The 23501-nt window shown below is 49.4% G+C and overlaps 1 protein-coding gene across 2 annotated transcripts in view; it reads right to left on the bottom strand.

The window, feature by feature from the left end:
• The window catches only part of COL26A1 (collagen type XXVI alpha 1 chain), a 176413-nt gene extending 157580 nt beyond the window's left edge, over positions 1 to 18833 (bottom strand). For both annotated transcript variants that reach the window (XM_063091788.1, XM_063091789.1), the window contains exon 1: positions 18676 to 18833. In XM_063091788.1, coding sequence (XP_062947858.1) covers positions 18676 to 18833 — 158 coding nt within the window. The remainder of the gene's footprint in view (positions 1 to 18675) is intronic.
• Positions 18834 to 23501: the final 4668 nt, after the last annotated feature.

The raw sequence follows: 23501 nt of genomic DNA, 5'->3' as shown, positions 1-23501 counted from the left end.
CTGAAAAATCATTAAAATAATTTTTTAAAATTCCACAAAGATAGCTGAAACAAGGCCGACGTGCCCAACTTCCACAGCTTCCCTATTTGCCAGCCATAAACATTTACAAATGTCAAGGAACAAAAGAGACCATTCACTACAGAGATGAAAACTACAAAATGCCTCAGAATAAATCTAACAAGACCCAAATAAATGAAGTAGTAGACCTTGTTCCTAAAAAGCACACAATATTACAAGCATGTAATTCTATTAATCCATGAATGCAACACAGCCTAACCCAACTCTCAACTGCATTTTTTTATAGAACTGGAAAAGACGATTCTAAAATTCCCCCAAAGGAAAAAATGTACAGGAACAGCTAAGAATTTCTTTTGTTGTTTTTTGGTTTGCAACTAAGAATATTTTGATAAAGTGGAACAGCAAAGGAAGAATTGCTCTATCAGCTAACAAAATATACGATGAAGATATAGTAATTAAAATAGTGTGGTTTAGGCACCTCACCAAAGAGATCAGTAGAAGCTAAAGTTCAGAAAAAGGATCATGCATATAGGGAAATTTAGTATATGATAAAAGTGGCATTTCAAATTCTCAGGGAAGGATGGATTATTCAATGAAAGTGTGAGGGAGGCTTGGGAAAAAAACTAAAGTTAAATCCCTACCTCACAGCTTATGTAAAAACTCAGGTGGGAAGGTCATGCTCTTTTCATGACCCTTCACTCAGTAGGCTGAGTCTTATCAGGCATTTGATGCTCAAAGCCATGTTCAGTCTTAATACTGTTTGGAGTCTAGGATTAATACAACCCTCCAAGGACCAAAATATCTGGTATATCTTTCCTTTTTCATCTGATTGTGCAATAGGCTAAAAATGGCTCCCCCAAGGATGTCCTCATCCCAGTCCCTGCAACCTGTGAAAGTGCTCCCTTACATGTAAAGGAGACTTTGCAGGTATGATTAAATTAATGATGTTGAGGTGGGGAGATTATTCTGGATTATCCGGGTAGGCCCAACCTAATCTCAAGGGTTCATATAAGAGGGAAGCAGGAGGAACAGAGTCAAAGACAGAGAGAAAGAGAGAGAGATGTCATAAAGAAAGTTGGAGTGATGCCTTTTGATGATGGAGGTAGGAGCTATAAGCTGGCGAATGCCAGCAGCCTCTAGAAGCTGGAAAAGGCAAGGAAACGGATTCTCCCCTGGACCTGCAGAAGGACCAGCCCTGCAAAGACTAGTGAGACCCATTTTGGACTTCTGGCCTCAAGAACTGTAAGATAAGATATTATTTAAGATAATAAATTTGCATTGTTTTAAGCCATTAAATTTATGGCATTTTGTTACAGCAGCCATAGGAAACTAATACAGCTTGCAAAGCAGTTAGTCCTTTCCTGAGTACTCTCTGTAACCTAGGCAGTAACCTAGTGCCAAACAAGACAGACAAGATTCCTGCCTTCAGAGGACTCATAGTCTCAGGGTAAACAACTGTTCACTAATTTTCAATCCATTATTTATGGCATTTACTTATAGTTGTCATGAGCCTCTAAGCAAGACAGCAAGCTCTGAGAGCATTTGACAAAGGAGGCTGACCTCATCTTGACGGACAAGAAAAGATTCCCTGAAGATGTGACATTTAAGCTTATCTCAGGTTTGAGCAGGAGTTAGCTTGGCCAAAAGAAAGCAAAGACTGATCCTGGCAGGGGCAACAACATGTGCAAAGGCACTGAGGCAGGAAGGAGCTTGAGATTAAAAGGCAGCCAGTGGTGGGCTGAGCACAAGAGAGACCAGGAGCAGCCAGGCAGAACTAGCATGAAACTCCCCCCAGGCCCCTAACATAGGGGTCTCTCCCACCCATTCAGCTGCCTCCCCAGGAAGGCACACATGTTCAGAGTTCTTGCACAAAGAGTTTCAGGGTCTGAGCTAATTGCTATCATTCTCTGAGGAACAGAAGAGAGCAAGAGGCTGGCAAATCCTTCAACAGGATCACATCACCCTAGAAATGGGTGCCCGGGCAGGCCAAGACCTCTTGGAGCCCAAGAATCAGCCGTTTGGCCAAATCAATCATGGGAAGGCAGGAAGAGAGACATGCTGGTTCCCCAGATAAGCCCTTCCAGGGGAGCAGGAATGACAAAAATGTCAGAAGCCGGAGGCAACTGGCTGGGGCGCAGACAGCCAGCTGAGCCAAGTCAGAAGGAAACTGCCACCTTCTCACAAAGGCTTCGTAACCACAGGCGGGGGGGAAGCCCATGTGAGACTCAGGTGTCGGCAGGCCCAGGCATCTCCAGCGGCCTGCAGAAGCAGGGCATGCTTCCAGAGGCAAGTCCTGGGGCTGAAGAAAGCTTGAGCCATTCATAAAGCCTCCAAGCAGAGAAGACCCTCGACGGGGCCTCTGGGGTACTAGGAACTGGGGGATCCTCAGGCAGATGCTGCACAGTCCTTGCCCTTCCAGCAGGAGGAAGGTGGGTAGGGCACCAGATTCTTACAAAGACGTAACATGTTTGGGCTACAAACAATGGCCCAGTCAATGGGTGCAAACCATTTACACACTCACAGAGCAAACGACTGTCCTCACAAGAGCCCCCCAGTCCTGTCGAGGGAGGTGGAAGACAGATGGAGAGAGCTATGAGCTGGGCCCTCATCCAAGCAAACAGGAATGCGCTGAGTAATAATTAGTCTGCATATTTAACAACCATTTGTCATTTGACCCCAGCCCTGTCTTATTTGTTTCATTTTTCTGAAGAGCCGCTGAGCTAATGAAAGGAAGGGTGGCTTGACTGCGGGTCCCTCAACAGCAGTCACCATAGGCCAGCTGCATGAGACACTGCCAGCCAGAAGAAGCCCTTTGCCCCTCCTTGGGGCCTCCTGGGGCTCCCTGCTGTCACATTCCCTGGGACACAAAGCTTATCAGAACTCCCCAGCCTCAGACCTTGCCACATCTCAAAGGCATCTTGGAGCTCCCAAACCCTCCCACCTGCTCCCCAATCCCATTCTGGGACTGACCCTCTGTGCTGACCCCCCTGGGGCTGAGGTTCTGCTGGGAGCACAATGAGCCCCCACCTATCTCCCCCAACCTTGAAAACCTGAGCAGGGTCCTGAGAGATTGGGAAAAACCAACAGGATCCCTGTTTCTGTATTTCTCTGGCTCCCCGTGCCCCAGGTGGGCATAGCTGCAAGGTGAGGTTGAAAATGACCCTGGCATGCAAGCTGAGGCCCAGCTCCTGAAGGGCACTGGGAACCTGCTTAGGCATTTAGCTCATCCTGCAAGACTTGCCTCAGAGGTGCCTCCTCTGCGAAGTCCTCAGCATTTAGCCTTCACCTGCTAGGCCAGCATCTCGCAGAGTGTGCAGTCTGGAACACCGTCCTGACAACATGCTCCCCAGAAAAGGATTCCATGGCCTCATATGTTTGTGAAACCCACCATTTCCCCAAGCTTTGCAAGGCCCCATCAGCACTCTACCTGGTCTGAAGAAGACTTATCATTTCACAAGGCTGCATAGAGTGTTTACTAGATATTATTCTAAGCGTTTTATTAGTTTTAACTCATACAACCTCATGAAGTAAACACTACAATCATCTCCACCATACAGATGAGGAGACTGAGGCACAGAGAGGTCAGGCGACTTAGTCAGGGCTACACAGAGCCAGGATTCAGACCCAGGCAGCCTGGCTCCGGAGCCCACTCTTCACACCCTCTTTCTTCATGAGGGAAACTCAGGAGATTTGCTAACAAGCCTTTCCCAAGCTTTTCTCGTAACATCCATTAACACGGGCAGCAGACCACTGACAAAGGGCACCGTGTCAACAGAGACGTGGCCAGCTCTGACCTTTCCACAGATCCCTCTGGAGGCAGTTGGGGGTGAGGGCAGACAGGGAGGCACAGGAGGCCAGAGCCCACGCCTCTCTCTTCGAGTATTACAGAATTAACCTGGACTGAGTCCAGCTCCTTTCAAGGTGGTCTGTCACAGGCCGCCAAAGAGAAGCCTCTAGCCCCTGGTTTCTGGGGGGCAAGTTAAAGGAACCAGGCAAGAAAGGCTGGGCACCCCTGATGCTTGGAGAGGAAAGCAGAATGTCGTGTGTATGTTTCCACACTATCGTCTGCAGGGTTCCCAGAGCACTTTGTGCTAACATTCCCGAAAATCCTCTAACAGTTACTTATTGTAGCTCCAGCCCCCTGCCCCAGGCAGAGCTGGTGGGAGGCCAGCTCACACACTCTCGGAGCGGAGCGGCAATGAAGTGTCGCACAAGCCCGAGCCAAGAGAAGCCTGGAGTGGTGTTCTTATTGCCATAGGAATTGTTTCTCTGGGAATGGATTTTAAAATAACAGACAAGCTGGGGGGCGTGGGGAGCGAGGTGAAAAGAGAGGAGATTCACAGAACCCTGAGGCTTCAGGAAAAGGTCTCACCAGATATTTACACGGAGGCCATTGAGTGGGATTCTCAGGACAAGTCCCCTTCTCATCCACACCCACTTCGAGGGAGAAGCAGACCTCCGAAATCTGAGGCCACCGTGGCTCCTCTAAAAGTGGCTTCCAGAGCTGGCCTGGTGGGAATGAAGTGCGGACAAGGACCTCTAGAACCCCTCAGAGCCACACAGCTGCACTGGGGCAGAGGCCACTGCGCAGTTTCCCAAAGGAGAGAGGTCAAGGCGCTTCTTCATCTATTCGTTTATTTATTTATTTGCTCAACAAACATCCATGGAATACCTAACACGTGCAAGTCCAGGGCAAGATGCTAAAATTTGGATATGAAAGTTCCGTTGAAGAAAAATAAAGCACTTCACGAAAACGCAAGGTGTGTGAGCACGTGCTCTGCTCCTTTTTCAAAGCTGAGAAAGCACTGCAAAGTCTTCTCAGTGTTCCTAGGAGCAAAGCAGCCAGCTCTTTGATGTCCCCCAAGCACCACAGACAACCCAAGAACTGGGGACAGCCAGAAGCCCAGTCTGAAACCTGTCCCCGCCTACCTGTGGTCCACCAAGGGATTGGGTCCTGCTCACCTGAAGTGCTCCTCTCTTCTCTGCTCCATCCCACAGCCCCTGCCCTACTTTGGTCTCTGCTCCCTCTAGGATTCCTAAAACTACTTAGCTGGCCTCCTTCCACCCTCTTTCCTCCACCAGCCTCCCTGCCACCAACAAAGCTGGCACAGGCCTATGACTAGGCCTAGACCATAAAGCCCAAGCTCCTTAAGGTTGCAGAAAAGAGGCTTCACATTCAGGCTGCAAAGGCCCCGCCTGTCCCCTGCCAGCCCACAGCCCATAATCCAGCCATTCTGAACTCAGTCCCACTAACCACATATGTCCGGCACTGTCTGACAATGCTTCCACGCCCTTACACAGATGTCTGCCTGAAACATCCTCCCTAGTTACTGCCTCGAACACTCCTGCTCCTCCTACAAGACCCACTGCAAAAGGTGCCTCCTCTGGGAAGTCCTCAGCATTTAGCCTGTACCTGCTAAGCCAGCATCTCACGGAGCGTGCAGTCTCGACACCATCCTGACAACATGCTTCCCAGAAAAGGATTCCATGGCCTCATATATTTCTGGAATCCCCCATCCTTGCAACCTTCACAAGGCACGTTAGCACACTACATGGTCACAAGCCTGACTACAGTGTTTACTATGTTTTTGTAAGAACTTTACTAATATTATTAACTCATAAGTCCCAGAACAACCTTACGAAGTGAGTTCTGTGATCATCCCCATTTTACAGATGAGAAAACTGAGGCACAAAACCTCCCAAACTCCACTACTCAAATAGAAGCCCATTCACACCTTGCCTGCCCACCCCACTAGGCAAATGTTGGTATCACAGCAAATCCCGTGCTTGCTCATGAGTCTGTCTTCACCAACCAGTCTCTGAGCTCATCAAAGGCAGAGGCTGGGTCTGAATCATCTCACTATCCCTAGCACCAAGCACACAGCAAGGGCTCAGTAGTAACTTCTTGAACCTAAGGTACCAGAGAACAACGAGGCAGGGCCCAACCCTGCAAAGACACGTGACCCAATCAAAGGGACAAGGCCCCATGGATGTCCTTCTTCCCCAGAGTTTGCTGAGCACCTCCTACGTGTAGGCCACTGGGCACTGTCCCCCTCCCTCACATTCGAGTCCCCAGCCCCTAACCTGCCCAGTGTGGGCTCAGTGAATGTTGGGTGAATAAATGCATGACAGGGATAGACTCACATTGCCAAGAGGCAGGGGGTGGGTGGTGGGCAGGGCTCAGACCCAGCCTATGCCCTCGTCTCCAAGGCTGGTCAGGGGAATAAACAAGCAGGAGAAATGATTCCATCTGCAGGGAAGGAAACTGGGGAAGTGAGTTGCCAGTACCAAAACCACAAACACTCACAGATGCAAGGGACACAAGGAGACGCCCACGGATGAGATGAAAAGAGCCAGGAGGTAAGTCCAGGAAGACTTCCTGAAGGAAGGACACCTGCAATTGTACTAGGAGAGGGTGGAGTCGAGTACGGGGGCGGAGTGGGGGTGGGGGTGCAGCATTCGATTCAGAGACAAACACAGCTTGGAGGACCAGATCCCTACACTGCCCAGCGTGACGGTTTTCCCTGGCAGGTGGGACCCACGAGGGGCTGTGGAATCCATTTCCTGAGTCTTGGCAAGCACTTTTTATGAACTAGATAGAATACAATAAAAAAGAGAGTATCCCATATGAAACTTGTTTCAGATGTGCCTGTGTGTGCATGTGTGTGTGTATACTCGGCCATCATATAAAAGGATTTCTTATTATGGGCCATGATGAAAGAAATCTCAAGAAACCCTGTTCTCAACCCAGTGCTTCCCAAACCTGGCTGCGCAAAAAAACGCCTGGAGATGCCATTAAAATACAGATCTCCAGCCCTACACTGAGTCATGCATAGGTCTGAACCTCAAATGTTTTTCTATCCCCAGTTCATGCTGATGAGCCAGTCAGCGCTCTGGTGTGTAGGGATGTAGCTAAAGCTGTACCTAAAGTAGGAGAGCAAGACCGGCTAAACAACTGGTGGAGCCCGGAGCCCTGCGCACAATGAAAATGCGGCGCCGCTTGTTTAAAAAGCAGGGGGAAAGTGCCATTGGCGGTACGAAAATATAAAGCTTTTTTCTTTCTTCTGCGGTCTCTCTGTCTCGACCTGTCACTTATTTACTATTTAATATTGTGCTCCCTCTGGCACCAGACACGTGTAAGGCGACTGCAGACCCTCACCACGGGCACCCAGAGACTCCTCCTGGCAACTCCAAGATGTGCGCAACCGCGCATGCGCAATCCACAAGCTGCCGGGTTCCCCTCCCGCCAGCCACAGGGCCCAAGCGCGGTGCCCGGGCAGGAGGCAGGGAAGCCAAGCCAGGCATCTCACCTTCCCGAGAACCCACCATCTTACAGTGAACAGGCATTCCCCAAGGGCATTGCACCTCTGCACCGGGATGCACTAGATGGGGAGGGCGAGATGCTCCCCCCAAAAGCCTCGGCAAGTCACCCTCTGAACATGCCAGGCACTGCCAGCCCAGAGCAGGGACTGCCTCGCCATACTCCACGCCAGGATGCCACGGGGTACACGCGTCCGATTCCAGCTCTCCCTGAGCCCGCACCAGAGGCAGAGGGTGGCAGCTGTCACCAGTAGAGGTGGAGAGGAAGAGGCCAGGTGGATCTGAGGTGCCAGAGGGTGGAGAGAGTGGCTGAAAACCCACCCCAGGGAGGATGGGAGGCGGTGTGAGGTAGGATATCACCTGAGCTGAAGCTCAAGTCCCCTGAGGATGCTCTATTGTCCCACCAGATTTCATTTGAAAAACACAAAGTTAAAGAACATCGAGAATTAAACCCCAAGTGTGGGACACTTCTGAGCATGGGGCCCTGGCCACTGCACCAGTCAGATCCCCCTGACAGTGGCCCTGTGTGGGAGACATGAAGGGAAGTGGGGGAGTCGAGAGGGAAAGAGAAGGAGGGAGGGGAGCGGACAGGAGGGAGGAAGAGTCCGAATCCAGCAGTGTCATCCTGACAGGGAGCAGACCCCGTCCCAAACTGACTTTCCAGAGACTTCCTAGACGGAAAACAGTAGTCGCGGAATCTCTATTCCATCGAATCACTGCTTAGGGCAGTCTCAGAATGGGTAAAAACCCTGAACACCGGGCCAGAATGTAGCTGTGTTTCTACAAGAGCAGAAACAAATCCTGGAGAGAAGCCTTGGAGTGCTCCTTCCTCCGATGCTCCTTGTCTTTTCTGAAAGGCACCTGAACGTTCAGGACAACTATGTGACCCAGGCCTCCCGACTCGCTGAGCCTGCAGACTTACCCTTTGTAGGAGCCGCATCCACTGCAGAAGCATTTGGTGGGTGCAGTTCAGTTCGTTCAAAACAATGGCAGAGCCCCGACTGTTCCAAGCCCTGGGCTGCGTCTGAAATGGGCAGGGTGACGTCTCCAGTGGAGCTTACAGTCCAGTGGGGAGATAGAGAAAAGCAGTGACCATGGGCCACCGTGCAAGAACGGAGCACAGTCTTTGCATGCAGACAGTAAATGCAGTCACTGTGATGCAGCCTTTTTGATGGGGAACATTTGAGGAAAGAACACTCAACTTTCAAGCATGTGGGGTATGCATATTCTAGCTCCATCCTGAGGCCCACTCCACATCTGCCCCAGAGGTGAGGTTTACACCGGTCCGTCCTCAAACCTGGGCAAGAGGAGCCCCCACTCTAGGCCCTGTGCTATATAAGGAACCAGCCTGGCCCTTGCTGGCCACACCTCTCCTCACAGGGCAAGGAGATTGTGGGGCCCAGGAGACATGACCCCTAGAGCCCACAGCCCTGCTGGTAGACCAAGTGCAGGTACGCAGGGGGCTGGAATTCCCTCCCCAAACAGGTGGGCAAGTGGCAGCTATTGGCCTGGGCTGGGCTCCCATGTCCACAAATGTGAGCATGAGGCCCCACAGGGGCAAGGTGCTGGAGGAGGAGAACAGAAATGAAGAATGACTCTCCCTGGAGTGCTGAGTTCCTGCACAAAACCCAAGGAGGCCAAGAGTTTTACACATGAGCCTGGCGCCCTAGGTCATTAGAGGGGATGTTTGTCAAGGCCAATGGCAGAATATAGTTTATTCAACAGTTTGTAAGCTTGATTTATAGCTTTTAAATATTTACCCATGTGGTGAGTGGGTCTCCATCTGTACCCTTGCCCCAGGCCCCACAAGTGTTAGGGGTAGCAGGGGCTTGCAGGGGGTATCAAGTCAGGGAAGTCCACTCTCATCCCTGCAAGGTCATTTTCAATGGCCTCTTCTAAATGTACCCTAAGAAAAAACTGCTGATGGGAATGCAAAACGGTATAACCCCTACGGAGGGAAACTTGACTCTATCTACCAGAATTAGACATGAGTTTACCTTTTAATAACACAAAGGTCTATCAGTAGAGAACTAGCTGAATACACTATAGGCATCCACACTGTGCAGAACTATAGAGCTGTAAAAATGAATTACTTTTAATAGAGTGACCTTCACAATGTATTATGAGGGAAAAAAGTCAAGTGCAGAGCAGTGTAACTACTACACTACCTCTGTGTAAGGAGGGGAGGAGGAGGGTACAGACACACACACTCACACACGTTCTCACACTCACACACACAAACCACACACACACACACGATTGCTTACATTTGCAGAAAGCAACAGTGGAAAGAGAAACTAAAAGCTAACTCAAATATGGCTACCTACAAATAGTAGATAAGAGGGAAATTATTGATACAAGTATTCCAGCAATTAAATGAAGAAGAAATGTCAAAAATATAGTACGATTCTGCAATCCTTAATGAAATAATGACATAGGCAATGAGCATCAACACCTGCTAACATAACAAGAGAAAAAGACATTGTGAGATTCCTCATGGAAGAACACTACACCACCCAAGAGGTAATTGTGACAAAATAATAATAATAATAATAATAATAATAAAAAGGAAGAGAAGGAGGAGGAGGAACCAAATCTGATCAAACTTCTCTACTCAATTTCCAATTTTCTGGAAACCAAGAAGACATAGGAGCATGTTCACAGGCACCATGAGCATATAATCAACAAAATCTGAAAAAGGAAAACTCTATAAAGCCTGTTTTCTTCAACAAACAAATTGCAAGGAAAAGAAGAGAGATGGAGGAGGAAACCTGTACACGGTGGTGTTCTGCTGAAGGCTTAACACCCAGCTCTCCGGAAAACAAGTCATGTCTTTCTGTATTAGTCAACTTGGGCTGCTATAATAGAACACCACAGACTGGGTAGCTTAAGCAACAGACACTTATTTCTCCCAGTTCTGGAGGCTGGGAAGCCCAGGATCAAGGTGCCAGCACATTTGGTTCCTGGTAAGGGTTCTCTTCCTGACTTGCAATTGGCCACCTTCTTGCTGTATCCTCACATGGTGGAAAGAGAGAGCTCCAGAGTCTTTTTTTCTTCTTACAAGACCACTAATCCCATCATGAGGGGTCCCACCCTCATGACCTCATCTAAACCTAATCACCTTCCAAAGGTCCCACCTCCAAATAGCATCACACTGGGGGCTTGGGCTTCAACACATGAATTTTGTGGGGATGCAGACATTCAGTCCATGGTACCTGCTGATGTGATATAATGTGCTGGACTACCAGTGAAGCATTCCTGCTCGCCCCCCCCCCCCAAAAAAGAGGACTTAAATCTAATCAAAGCTTTATGTGTAACTTCCAATATAGAAGAGATGCAGGGAGCAGAAAATCAAATTAATTACACCACTGGAAAGCAATCAGACAAATCTGGAATGTGGACATTGTCCAGGACAACTGGCCTTCTTTGACAAGTCAATGACAAACATTCTTTCAAAGGAGGGAGGACGCTCCTACACTGAAAGACACAGAAGAGACACAACAGCCAATAAGCAGACTTTATTTAGATCCAGATTTAAACAAATTAACAATAAAGAGATGCTTTGGGGACAATTAGAGAAATCTGAGTGTGGACTGCATTTTAGATGGTGTCGAGGAGTTTGTTAGCTGTGTTCTAATGGCAATGGTGGTGATGAATCAGGTGCATACTGAATATGACGGATGAAATGAACTTGAGTCTGGGATTTGCTTTAAAATACTCCACACCAGTGGGGAAAGGTGGATGGGGAGGGAGGTTGGGGATAATTGGGTGGGGGACACGGGGTATAATCACAATTTGTGATAATGCACATGCTGCCAGTATGGATCTGGCCATCACATTTTAGGCATGAGTGGTAACAATTTGCTTTCTACCCCATGAATATTCATAACCAATAAAAACAAAACAAAACAGTTAAATAAATAAATAAAATAAAACGCTCCCCACCAAAAATAAGGGGTAAACTAAGTTTGGTAAAATGTGATGGTCATCAAAGCACAGGTAGGTGCATGAGAGTTCATTTTATTCTGTACTTGTGTGCAGTCTTAAAAACTTCAGTTGAAAAAATTTTAAATATAATATTTTTAAATAGACAAATAATAAGCATATATTTATGGTTACAAGGTGATGTTATATATGTATACATTATGGAACGATTACCAGGCTAATTAACATTAACATTATACGATATTTTCAAATGTCTCCCCAGTCAGAATGTTCAACATCAGAGAGAACAATGGTTTTTAACTGGATGCAGTTTTGCTCCCCGGGGGACATTTGGCAATATCTGGAGACACTTTTGGTTGTCAGAGTTGGGAGGGGGCTGCTATTGGCATCTAATGGGTAGAGGCCAGGAATCCTGCTGAACATCTGACAATGCACAGGACAGTCCACACAACAGAGGATTATCCATCCCAAAATGTCAACAGTACTGAGGTTGAGAAACCTTGAGACAGAGGTAAGAGAGTGTTCTAGGAGCTCATAGCAGGAAATCTAACCCAGCAGGGGAGACATTAAAAAAAAACTTATGCAAAGAAACAGATGAGTGAGAGAAATAAATAACGCAGGTGTGGAGAAACAGAAATTGCTTTTTATAGGCAGCCTTTATACGAGGGATCTAGAAAAAGTTCACGGAAAATGCATATTATGAAAAAACTATGCATGGTTTTCAAAAATGTTTTTGCAGCCAAATAATTGTAACTTGTTATAACATTTCTAAATAGGATCTAGTTTGAGGCACTGATAAGGATAAGACATTAGTTTGAAAAGATCCCCTATCAGAGCAACATGAGTTCTGCTAAAATCGAAGCAAGAATAAACATCAAATTTTTGGTAAAGCTTGGGTGGAAGACTGATGAAGTCATTTGTGCTTCACAAAAAGTTTATGAGACAATGCCCCAAGGAAATCAGCAGTTTACAAAAGGATAACTCATTTTAAGAAGGGACAAGATAGTGTTGAAGATGAAGCCAGCAGCAGCAGACCATCCACATCGATTTGAGAGGAAAAAATTAATCTTGTTCATGGCCTAATTGAAGAGGACCATCAATTAACAGTAGAAACAATAGCCAGCACCATAGACATCTCGATTGGTTCAATTTACACAATTCTGACTGAAAAATTACAGTTGAGCAAACTTTCCACTTGGTGGTGCCAAAACTGCTGCACCCAAATCAGCTGCAGACAAGAGCAGAGCTTTCAACGGAAATATTAAACAAATGGGATAAAGATCCTGAAGCATTTCTTTGAAGAATTGTAACAGGAGATGACACATGGCTTTACCAGTACGATCCTGAAGACAAAGCACAATCAAAGCCATGGCTACCAAGAGGTAGAAATGGTCCAGTCAAAGCAAAAGTGGATCAGTCAAGAGCAAAGGTCATGGCAACAGTTCTTTGGGACGCTCAAGGCATTTTGCTTGTTGACATTCTGCAGGGCCAAAGAATGATAACATCTGCTTATTATGAGAGCGTTTTGAGAAATTTAGCAGAAAAATGCCCAGGAAATCTCCACAAGAGAGTCCTTCTCCACCACGATAATGTTCCTGCTCATTCCTGTCCTCAAACAAGGGCAATTTTGTAAGAGTTTTGATGGGAAATCATTAGGCATCCATCTTAGAGTCCTGATTTAGCTTCTTCTGACTTTTTTTGTTTCCTAATCTTAAAAAGTCTTTAAAGGGCTCCCATTTTTCTTCAGTTAATAATGTTAAAAAAAAAGAGAGAGAGAGAGAGACTTCATTGGCACGGTGAAATTCCCAGGACACTCAGTTCTTTAGAGACAGACTAAATGGCTGGTACCATAGCTTACTTTTGTCTTGAACTTGATGGAGCTCATAATTTTTTTTTTTAAGCTAGCTAGTATGGGGATCCAAACCCCTAACCTTGGTGTTACAACACAGCCGAGCTAACCAGCCAGCCCATATGTTGAGAACTGAAGTTTGTATTTTTTGTTTTTGTTTTTATCTTTTAATTCCATTATTCCACAAACTTTTTGATGTAACGCTGGAGAGGGTCAATTTCATCATGAATGCCTAGGCTGCAAATACATCACACTTTCCTCCGCTTTCCTGTCCCACACTGACAGGGATAACGCTCAAGTGTCCCAGCACTGAGCCCAGACTCCTCCTCAGAGTCCTTCTTAATACACTGGCTTTGGCAGTTCCTACAAACCAGTAAGAGTTGACCTAAGAGTTTAAACCTCTCTGCCAAGCTGCTGCAGGTGATGGTGGGACACCAAGTGGTTTTGACTAGTGGAGAGATGGCCTCTATTGTAGCTGAGAAAGTCCCCTTGGTCGCAGTGTGGAGGAGGAAGACAGACGGTCACAGAATTACAATGAGCGCCATCAGACAGCAGTTAGGTTTCCAGGCCTCTAGGCCTGGACATGCACTTTGCTATTCCCCCCGTTCCCCCAGTAACAGAGCTGAGGCACAGTCCTGTTGCCAGGCACCTCCACATCCTGGGCAGGGAGGCAGGAAGCCCTGGAGGCCAGGCCTCATCACCACTGCCAGCGAGCAGCAGCTTTACTAACACAGACTAACAACCCTCAGGACCCTCCACAGAAGGCTGGAGGGCCCTGGGGGGGGGGGCGAATTTTTAAGCAGCTGGGAGAACCGCCAGCTCCCAGGTCAAGGTCAAGGGGACAGGAAGTTGAGGCTATCAGCAAGATCCAGGCTGGACTGGGGATGCCATGATGATGGAGCTGTGAGATGCAGCAGGCCAGGGACTGGCGGTCAGCATGTGAGCAAAGAAGCGAGAGATGAGGGTAGAAGGGCCTGAGTTCAGAGTTTAAACATGGACGGGTGATGCTCCTGCGGGGGAGCAAGAGCCAGAGTGAGGCCAAGGTGAGCAGCCGAGGTGGAGCGCAGGTGAGAGAAAGGCATAGAATTGTGGCATGGGATGCTGGTGAGCCACGTTCCTGGACATCTGGGTTCCCAGAACAATGGCAGGATGTGGGGGAGTGGGAGCAGGCTGCCCCGAGGGCCGTGGTCAGGATCACAGGTTCATGCCCAAGGGTGGAGGGAAACTGTTATTATTCATTATTATCAGCATCACTAAAGGTGTGAGCTGGAGCGAGAGCACCAACGCACCTGGATGGCCCATGGGAACAGCCAGTCAGACAGGCTGGAGGGTGAGGGGTGGTGTGCAGCTCAGGGACCAGAGGGAGCTGTGCCAGCTACAGAAGGGCCGGTGCATGTGGCTAAGCTGCTCAGACTCTCTCCTGATGACAATGGGGATGATTTAAAGGAATGAGGTTAGATCCACATTTTGCAAATCTGACATCTGTGCATCCCTGTCTGCTCTCAGAGCCTCACCCCCGCATCCTGATCTCCATGGTGTCCTCATCATGCAGGCCAGGAAACGGTTCAGAGAGGTTGAGTTACCTGTGCATGTCTGCACAGTGAATCACGGGCAGTGCCCAAAGCTGGAGCTCCCTCTACCCTCCCCCGCTGAGGTGGCAGGAGCAGAGGCTGGCAGACTTGGCAGAGGTGCCTTGCCCTGGGCTCTGCATTTTTTTTTTAGGGGACCCTGTCTGCCCTCCTCTTGCTGTGGCCTTCTGGTGGGTGACAAGTCTGTGGGGCCAAGGCGATGTGCCCACCCAGATCCCTGTCTCCTTCTAGATCTCATTCCTGGGGCTCAAGTTCCTTGCCCAAATTCCTGGGCCAATGCTTGTCCCAGGCCATACTTCAAGGACAGACCCCACTCCTAGGCCAAGCGGTGGCTATTTGTGATGGATGTGGATTGAACTTGGATGTGCAGGTTGAAGGATCCATAAGTCTGTGGGTGAAGCTCCTTTCAGTGCAAGAAAAGGCCAGGGTACAGGGTGGGCTGGGGCTGGCTCTCCCTCCGCCATCATTTTCCAGAGGAGAACTTCAAGGCATCTAAAAATCCTTAATTTGAACTTATCTTTCCAGGTCGGTGTGAAGGTACACTCGTCCGGGTTGGAGGCTAGAACCTACTGAGTGGACCATTCGTTAGCTTGATTCATAGCCCGTGGATGTTTAATCCTAAGCAGTCCCAGGCCCTGCACAGGAGTAACCGGCTTATGAGATGAGAGCCATTTCTCAGGGGGTGAGCAAAAAGTGACTTTGTCCTTTGTTCCCTGCCTCACTCTCTGGACAAGTTCATTCCCTCCTCTGCTGAGATCCCAAGCAGGTCCCACAGCTCCTCTGGTTTCCCTAAGTCAGAAGAATAATCCTACTTCAAAAATTAATATTAAATAGGTCGGCCCGTGGCTCACTCGGTAGAGTGCAGTGCTGATAACACCAAGGCCACGGGTTCGGATCCTATATAGGGATGGCCGGTTTGCTCACTGGCTGAGCGTGGTGCTGACAAAAATTAATATTAAAACTTTATCATTTACCCAAATTAAAGCTTCTCACTCCTCCAGCTGGGAGATGTGCAGCTGGGATGGGGTGTGGGGCCCCTTCTCTAGTTCTCACTCCTTCTCGTGCCCTGATCGCACTGTGGTTTTGGCCCCTCTAGGGTTAAACTCAGAGATGAGGGGGAGACAACAGGCAAGGCCCCTAATGAACAGTGAGAGGGAGGGAGGGAGGGAGGGAGGGAGGGAGGGAGGGAGGGAGGGAGGGAGGGAGGGAGGGAGGGAGGAAGGAAGGAAGGAAGGAAGGAAGGAAGGGTTTCACAAATGTGAGTATTGCCTTTTGGGGGTAGAATGTGAAAATCGGGGTGGGGGCTCAGTCTGAGTACAGCTCTTCCCACCAATTAATGCTGCATTTCCCTTCAGCTTTCATCTGGCATCTAAACAACTCCATGGTTGGCAAAAATCATTAGTGGCCCATATGCAGGGCTACAAGATTTTACTAGAAATGGCCCTCTAAGCAATTGGGGACCTTTTCTTTCTGCCAAAATGGTTTAAACAGAGGAGTCCATACTGGGCTTCTGAACAAGGTGACCAGAACAGAGCACCCTGGATATGGCAAGATGCCCCCAGCATATATCAGACCCAGACATCCTGCCCTAGAGGGCAGACACAGGCACATACACACACAGAAAGGAGAACACAAACCATGTCCAAAAATCAGACTCCAACAAAGAGCAAAAACAATGAAACAAAGGAAGACTATTTGTCAAGAAACACTGCCATCACTTTGTGCATCAACTGAGACCAAGCCTCTAACTCACCAGACAGGAACCGGGTGCTGGCAGCACCCACGCGGGGCTTTCTGTAGAAGGACTCAGTTACACTCTGCAGCACCAACCTCAAGGGTCTGAAACACGCCCCAAGTCTCCTTGACACCTCCTAGTATCCTATTGAGGAATCTATTTTCCACAAATGCATCCAGATCCTCCCTGACCTAATTATACCTTCTCTCTGTTCTGATCCTGGTGGAAAGTTCTGGAAGATTACATTTATTTGGGGTCTCTTGTTTGTGCTGAAAGGAGCCTTTCCAAGTGTCTGTGGAAGTTCCCAAGTTCCAGCCCACCAAACATCAGAACCCAGTCCCCATTCATTTTCTTCATGGACTTCACCTCTAGCTCCTCACAGCAGGCATGTTCCAGGCTGCAAATGCCTTTTTTTTCCCCCTTACCACACTATTTAGTTACAAAATTAATACAAGAATATATGCTTCTTGTGAAGCATGCAGATAAGACACCAGCAGACAGAAGAAAAATATGGTAGCCCCCTGGTCTAGTCCCGGGCCTCTCCATATAGCTAACTGCTGGAAATGGCTTCCCAGACACTTTTTTTCTGGGCATTTAGATACCTAGATGTAGACCATATTTTTATTTCATAAATGAGATCATTCTGTACATATTCTGCAACTTGAAAACCTTGTTTTTTATTTGTTTGTTGTTTTTTTTTTTCAACTTAGTCAACTAACCTAAAGAAAACTTGTCTTTTAGACTATTCTCATATGCAGAGACCACACTGTTGTGGGTGTTTGGAGAATACTCCTAATGGAAGCCTAGGGTAAGTATTTCCAAACAAAATGAAGGAAATAGAATTGCGTGCAAACTTTTCCAGAGTCCCTTGTATGCTTTTCTAGGCCCCGCCTTACCCAGCATGAAGTATCCTTTCTCCCCAGCACAAAACAGGCCCGTCTCCTTGCTGGGAGGCATTGCCAGAATTCATCCTGGCAGTCCTCAGGTTTGTAAGTATGGGGGCGTAAAAAGTAACTGAACCTGTCTCAGCTTCGAAAAGCAGAATCGCATGGTAGAAAGCACTGGGTTTGAAGAAAGAAGACAAGGGGACAGTCCTGAGTTGCCAGTGAACTTAGGGAACCCTCGCTGGGCCTCAGTTTCCTCTGTTTAAGGAAACGTAATAATCTCACATCTTAACCCTGGGGTTTTTTAAAGATCCAAAGAGGTGGAGGGTACAGATACACGTTGCGCGTTCTAGAGCGCTATTCTAGCTGTGTGGGTTGCAGTTATCGTTCAGTGGGGAAGGGCGAAGTTCAAGTGCATTGCTCAAACACGGAGTTTGGCAACGTTACTTGCGAGCTCACGCGTTTTCTGGGGGAATTCAACCGCGGGGTTGGGAGACGCAGCCCTAACCGTCCGGGGTGGCCAGGGCGCCACCTGCCGACGGAGGGAGAGGCCCCCGGCGAGTCCCGGCACCGCGGCTCGGTGACCCGGCTCCTTCTTCGACTCCGCAGCGGAGCCACAGGGTCCGAGCCCGTTCCACGTCCCCGAGTAGCTGGGGAGTCGCAGCCGGGGCTCCTCCACGGCCTTAGCCCCAAAGACTGGACGCAATCGCCCCTCCTGTGTCGCCGGGAGGACGTCGGGAGAAACTGGGGACCCGCACGCACAGCCTTGGCAACCCCGGGAACCTGCTCCCCAACACAAAGCCGCGGCCGCCCAGGTGAGCGCGGGGAGCCACGTGACCCGAGAAATGTCCAGGGGCTGAGCCATTGAGCACCAGTGAGCCGCGGTCACCCCCTCCGCAGATTTGAGCCACCTCCACTCGGATCCCGGAGCCGAGGGGGCGAAGTTGGGAAAGCAAGGACAGGAAGCGAGGGGGGGACGCGGCCAGAGACCCCCGCAATCCCTGCCCCTCACTCTCCACCACCGCAGTCCCTGTCCCCACCACCCGGCCGCCCTGCATCCCAACCCCTGCTGTCCCTTGTTCCAGCCGCCCTGCGCCCCCAGCCTCCAGTCCCGACCGCCCTGGGTCCCCAACCCCGGCGGCCTCACGACCCCGCTGTCTGCGCCCCCAGGCCCCGCCGTCTGTTATTCCAACCGTTCTGCGTCCCCAATCCCCGGTCCCACCGCCCCGCTCCTACGCTGTCCAGCCCCGCGTCCCCAGGCCCTGCCGCCCCAAGTCCCCAGCCCCCACGCCCGACTCTCTACGTCCCCAGCCCCCGCCGCCCCGTGCTACTCACCGGCGGCTCGCGTAGCCGCTGCCGGGGGAGCCGGCGCCCGGCTCGGGGTAGCTGTGCTGCTGCAAGGCTGAGGCCGGGAAGGGGTAGAGGAAGCCGGTGGCCAGCGCCGACCCGCAGAGGCAGCAGTACGCCCAAGGCAGGAGGAGGGCCAGCTTCATCTTGCGCGGCCGCCCGCGGGGACCCGCAGTCCCGGCGCGAGGACCGTCAGGAGCGCACTGGCGGCCGGACCGAACCCGCGGCCCCGGCCGGGAGCGGAGGGAGCCAGCCGGCGAGCGAGCGGGGCCCGGGTCCGAGCTGGGAGTGTCTGGGGGGCGTCCACGCCTCTCCAGGGCCGCCTTTTCAAAATTCGGCGAGGTGGGCTCTACGCCGTCAAAGGGGGCGTGGGGCTTTCTCATTAACCCTCGGCGGTCCGGGGCCGAGGAGGCGGCAGTGGCGGCAGAGCTCGGGTGCAAGCTCCGCTGGAGGTCCCGAGAGCCGCGTGCCCGGAAAGCCACATCCTGCCCCGGCCCTCCGTGCGCGCTTTAGAACCTTCCCAACCAAACCCACTTCAGACCTGCAAACTCGCGTGGAGCACCCATTCTGTGCTTGGCGATGTCACCTGGACAATGCTGTTTAGTCCCCACAACACTACCCTCTGTATTAGGTGGTACCATTCCCATTCTTCAGAGGTGAAAACTGAGGTTCAAAAAAGTTAAGTCAGAAAAATGCATGTCCTCTGCTCCTTGTACAGGGCTCTTTGGGTCTGCCCCTGCATGCCCGTGAGAGTTGGCCTGGGCCTCCCCGGAATCTTCCCCTTCACCTTTCCTTTCCACCCCCAGCCCCCACCTTGCCAGCTGACTCTTCAAGGTGAGAAGCAGCTGCGAAAAGAGAATGGCAGAAACGACTCCATTGGGTGTGAGAAGAAATTGTCCTTAGAATCACAGATTCATGAGGAACCCGATCTGGAAAAGGAAGATGAAATCCAATCCCACCTTTTACAGATGGAAAAGCTCAGTTCCAGATCCCACACTGAGCCCAAGGCGAGCCTGGCCCCAAGTTGGTCTTTTCTGTGCTGCAGGATTCCCACAGTGCCTGGACCCTTAGGAAGGGGCAGGTGGGACCCAAAATCCAGTCTGCACTTCATTCGTCAGGTTGGGAGCCTTTTTCTGATTCTCCCAGAGGCATCTGGCAAAGGCTGGCACTGCCCCTGCTAATAGTGGGAAGCTCTTAGTCTGTAAAATGCCTGTAGGACTGGAGGGAAGCCATCAAATATGGGAGTGCTTAATGGACTGTAGCACATTTTGCAAAAGGACTGCTGGATTGTTGTTAAAGGAAGACAGGAAGATGCTGTTGAAAATGTGGTAAGAAGTTTTTGGGGACTTTTGCCCTCTTGTTTACGTGTCCCAATATGTACCCATAGGTACATATCCCAACCCCTTTCACCCTCTCCCCTAAACTACTTATCCTGTTCACTCAATTCCTGCAAATCCCACATCAGTTTTTTAAATGGAATTTCCACTTCCCAAATCCTGAGTCTTGGAGTCGGTGTTGGTTATCTGAGAGTGGACATCCCCCTAATGGGAATGTATCTCCGACCCAGGATCACTTCCTTCCTCTCACCCTCCATCCCTCCCTTGAGGCCTAAAAGATTTGGAGAATTTGGGTTATCAGGGGATTATACAGTGCCTCCCCCCAAAGGAATCTGAACTGTGCTCCTTGGGCAGTTGGCCAACACCTAATAAATGATGAAGTCATTCTCCCGCAGGAATTTGTAAGCATCCTGTCTTCCACCTTCCCCACTTTTACATGCGTAATAAAGTCTTAAAGACCTGAGAAATTCTATGTTGCTGTAAACTGGCTTTATGCTGTGGGCATTACAGTAAGGGAACAAGAATTTTTTTATCTTAAACTTATTTTTCCAGTGCTATGAGCTGCACCCAAGCCTGAAGGACCAAGGAGAAATGAGGAGACGCAAGGAAAATACTACTCCATAGAGCACAGGATTGTTTTAGGATGAAAATCTTTAGGCAAAGAATGAATACATCCCAGAAACTTCAGGACTGAGCAGTGTCTGCGTTCGACCTTCTTCATGTCTGGGACAATAAGTTTATTCTGGCCCATGCTGGGTGCAGCAAAGGCTGGTCCTCACCCTCAAGGTGCTTACACGATTCTTTGGGGGGATTAAAATGTGCTTTTTTTCCCTTCAAAAGACAGCTGGCAGACTGGACAGATGTTCTGCCAACAAGATGAGGTCCTACTTAGATGATGAGGGATAAAAAGACAAAGGATCATGAAATCAATAAAAGAAACAAAGCACTCACACTGCCCAGACCCAGAGCTTCAGTTCTGCTCTTGGTTCCCCCGCTGACTTGTTGTGTTATCTGGAGTAAACCTGTTCCCTCTCTGGTCCTCCCCAGCATCTTCATTTGTAGAATGAAGAGGGTGGGCTGGCTTGTCTCTGAAGACCTTTCCAGCTCTGGCCTTCTGTAATTCACTCTTCTCTTCATCCTCCAAGGCAGCTATGGACATAGCCAACTGTTTGAAGCTGTCACTACTGCAGGCAAGATTTGCAGCTGCAGAACCACCCAGCAGGGTCCCAGGATCCAAGAAGATTGGAAAAGGATTCTGTGGCATCACACCCTACCCTTCCCCAGTAAACACCAGCTAGTAGAATCCAGCTACAACCAGCACCAGCTGTGTGACTTTGGACAAGTCACCTAACATCTCTGAGCATCCTCATCTATAAAATCAGAATAATAATAGCAGTATCTAATTTATGGATTTGCTAAGAGGATTAAATGAATTGTTCACATAATTGCTTGGAACGATATGCCTGACACATCATAATGCTCAACAAACAATTATTATTATTCTCAGGGCTTTAATGGGGAATAAAATTGAAAGATACCATACATCTCAAACATCCCATAGAGCCATGGGTGAACTTGGTACATCTGATTCCATGGTCAACAATTTAAAATCCAACTTTATTTTAAAACAAGTATAGGAATATTGTTGAGTAGAAGGTGCAATGTCCGTTATTTTCAAAGATAAACATGCACGTGGTGGGCAGCAAAAGTGGTGAAGTTTGAGCAGCGCTGAAATAAAGGACTGGAAAGGTCTAGTGCGATTTCTGCATTACCATGTCGGCTGCTGCAGCTGCCCCCTCCACCTCTGAAGAGCTGCCTGGTGGCCTCTGATCAGTGCTCCACACAAGTACTTGTCTCTATAGTTCAAAACTGTGCCCTCAGCATTCCCCAGATACATGCTAAAACTTCCGGAGAGACAGAAGCCACTGTTCCCAAGAGTCTGGGAAACCTAGCATTAAAGATTTGAAGTTGGGACCCAGGTTTTGGAGCTGGCTCCTTCTTCCTCACTTCCTTGGTGACCTCTGGCCATCCCCTAGCCCCCCGGGAGTCTGGTGGGCCTTCACTGTTCACAAAGCCCTTTCTCTTCCTCATCTCCTCAGCCGCTCCCAATGGAGCTCTGATGTGGACACGGGCAGCCATTCTCATTGTCCCCATTTTACAGACGAGGTGAGAGGGGGTGCATCTTGTCCAGGACCTTGTGCTCTTCCCATTCTGTAAGTGCAAAAGTGCCTTAGAAACAGGATTGTTGGTGCCAAGAGGGATCGGACATCTTGACAGAAGAATACGAGCTACCCCAGAGAAGTGGGCTGTGCAGCAACTGTGTTTCCAGGCCTTTCTGATAAGAAGATATCAGTTAGCATCCTCTTCGGCAGACAAAAAGCAGATCTTCGCCTCTGCTGAAGTCAGCAGAGAGGGCTGCAGAACAGAGGAGTAAATACTCATTAAGCCGAAGCCAAGGTAAATATTGACCTCCTGGCACGATAAATCCTCCTGTTAATCTAAAACAGAAATCTCCCCACCCCACCCCCACCCCTGGATTGCCCTATAGGACATGGATTCTGCAATTCTCCCTGAAGTTCAGGAAGGCAATGTAAGGGACTGAGTGGTTTTCATGCTGACTTCTCCAACAGCCCTGCTTCCAGCTGTTCTGCATCCCAGGATAACACAGGAAGGACTGGAGTTAACTCAAGGTAGCAGGAGGGTCACGAAAAGGCTGTTTTTGTTTTGCTCCAAGCCTTCTGTACTTGGCCAGGCCAAAATGTGGGCAGAACACAGATATTATGGAAGATCCTAACTCTGAATTTTCTTCTTTACCTGGACACCACCAAAATTCCATCAGGCCCTACAAAAGTGAGTGTGTCTTTGCTGTGCCTCCCTGGACGTGTGAGCCTGCCTGTTCACCAAACACTGGCAATGAACTAGACATTCAGAAGACAGCAAATGAGATGGCTACCCCTGGTCCAGGATCTTAAATAGAAGTTTAAAAGGGGGGAGGGGGGGAAACTGTTGAAAGCAAAGCCTAAAAAATGATTTTTAAAAAAATGAAAGCTGCTAAAAAATGGAGACCAGTTGCCAATGCTGAAAGCCCAGCTCAAATGTGGTGACAAATTTAACCCCTCACTGATGTAGCCACAGCTAAACAAATGCTTCCCAGAGAGCTTAGCAAGATGGCTTTGTGGAAAATGAAGAAGGGGGGCTAAAGATAAGATAGAGAAGGGGAGCGTTGACCTTAACAGCTCTACCCTGGAACAAGCATGAAGACATGGGGGTATTTAGACATGACAAATCCACATCACAATGTCCCCCCACAGAAGTGCCCTGAGCTGAGAGTCTGTGGTGGGGGACCTGCCCTGGGCTCCCCACCCCAGCTCTCCACACCCTCCACTTCCCACTTCTGCATTCAGCTCTTGGGGCCCCCACTATAAGGGACAATGGTGAGACAAACCAGCCACGAGTGAAGAGGCAAACCAGCAGGGG

The sequence above is a fragment of the Cynocephalus volans genome, chromosome 3 (assembly GCF_027409185.1).
Source record: "Cynocephalus volans isolate mCynVol1 chromosome 3, mCynVol1.pri, whole genome shotgun sequence".
NCBI lineage: Eukaryota > Metazoa > Chordata > Mammalia > Dermoptera > Cynocephalidae > Cynocephalus > Cynocephalus volans.
This window is presented reverse-complemented; position numbering and strand designations above follow the sequence as displayed.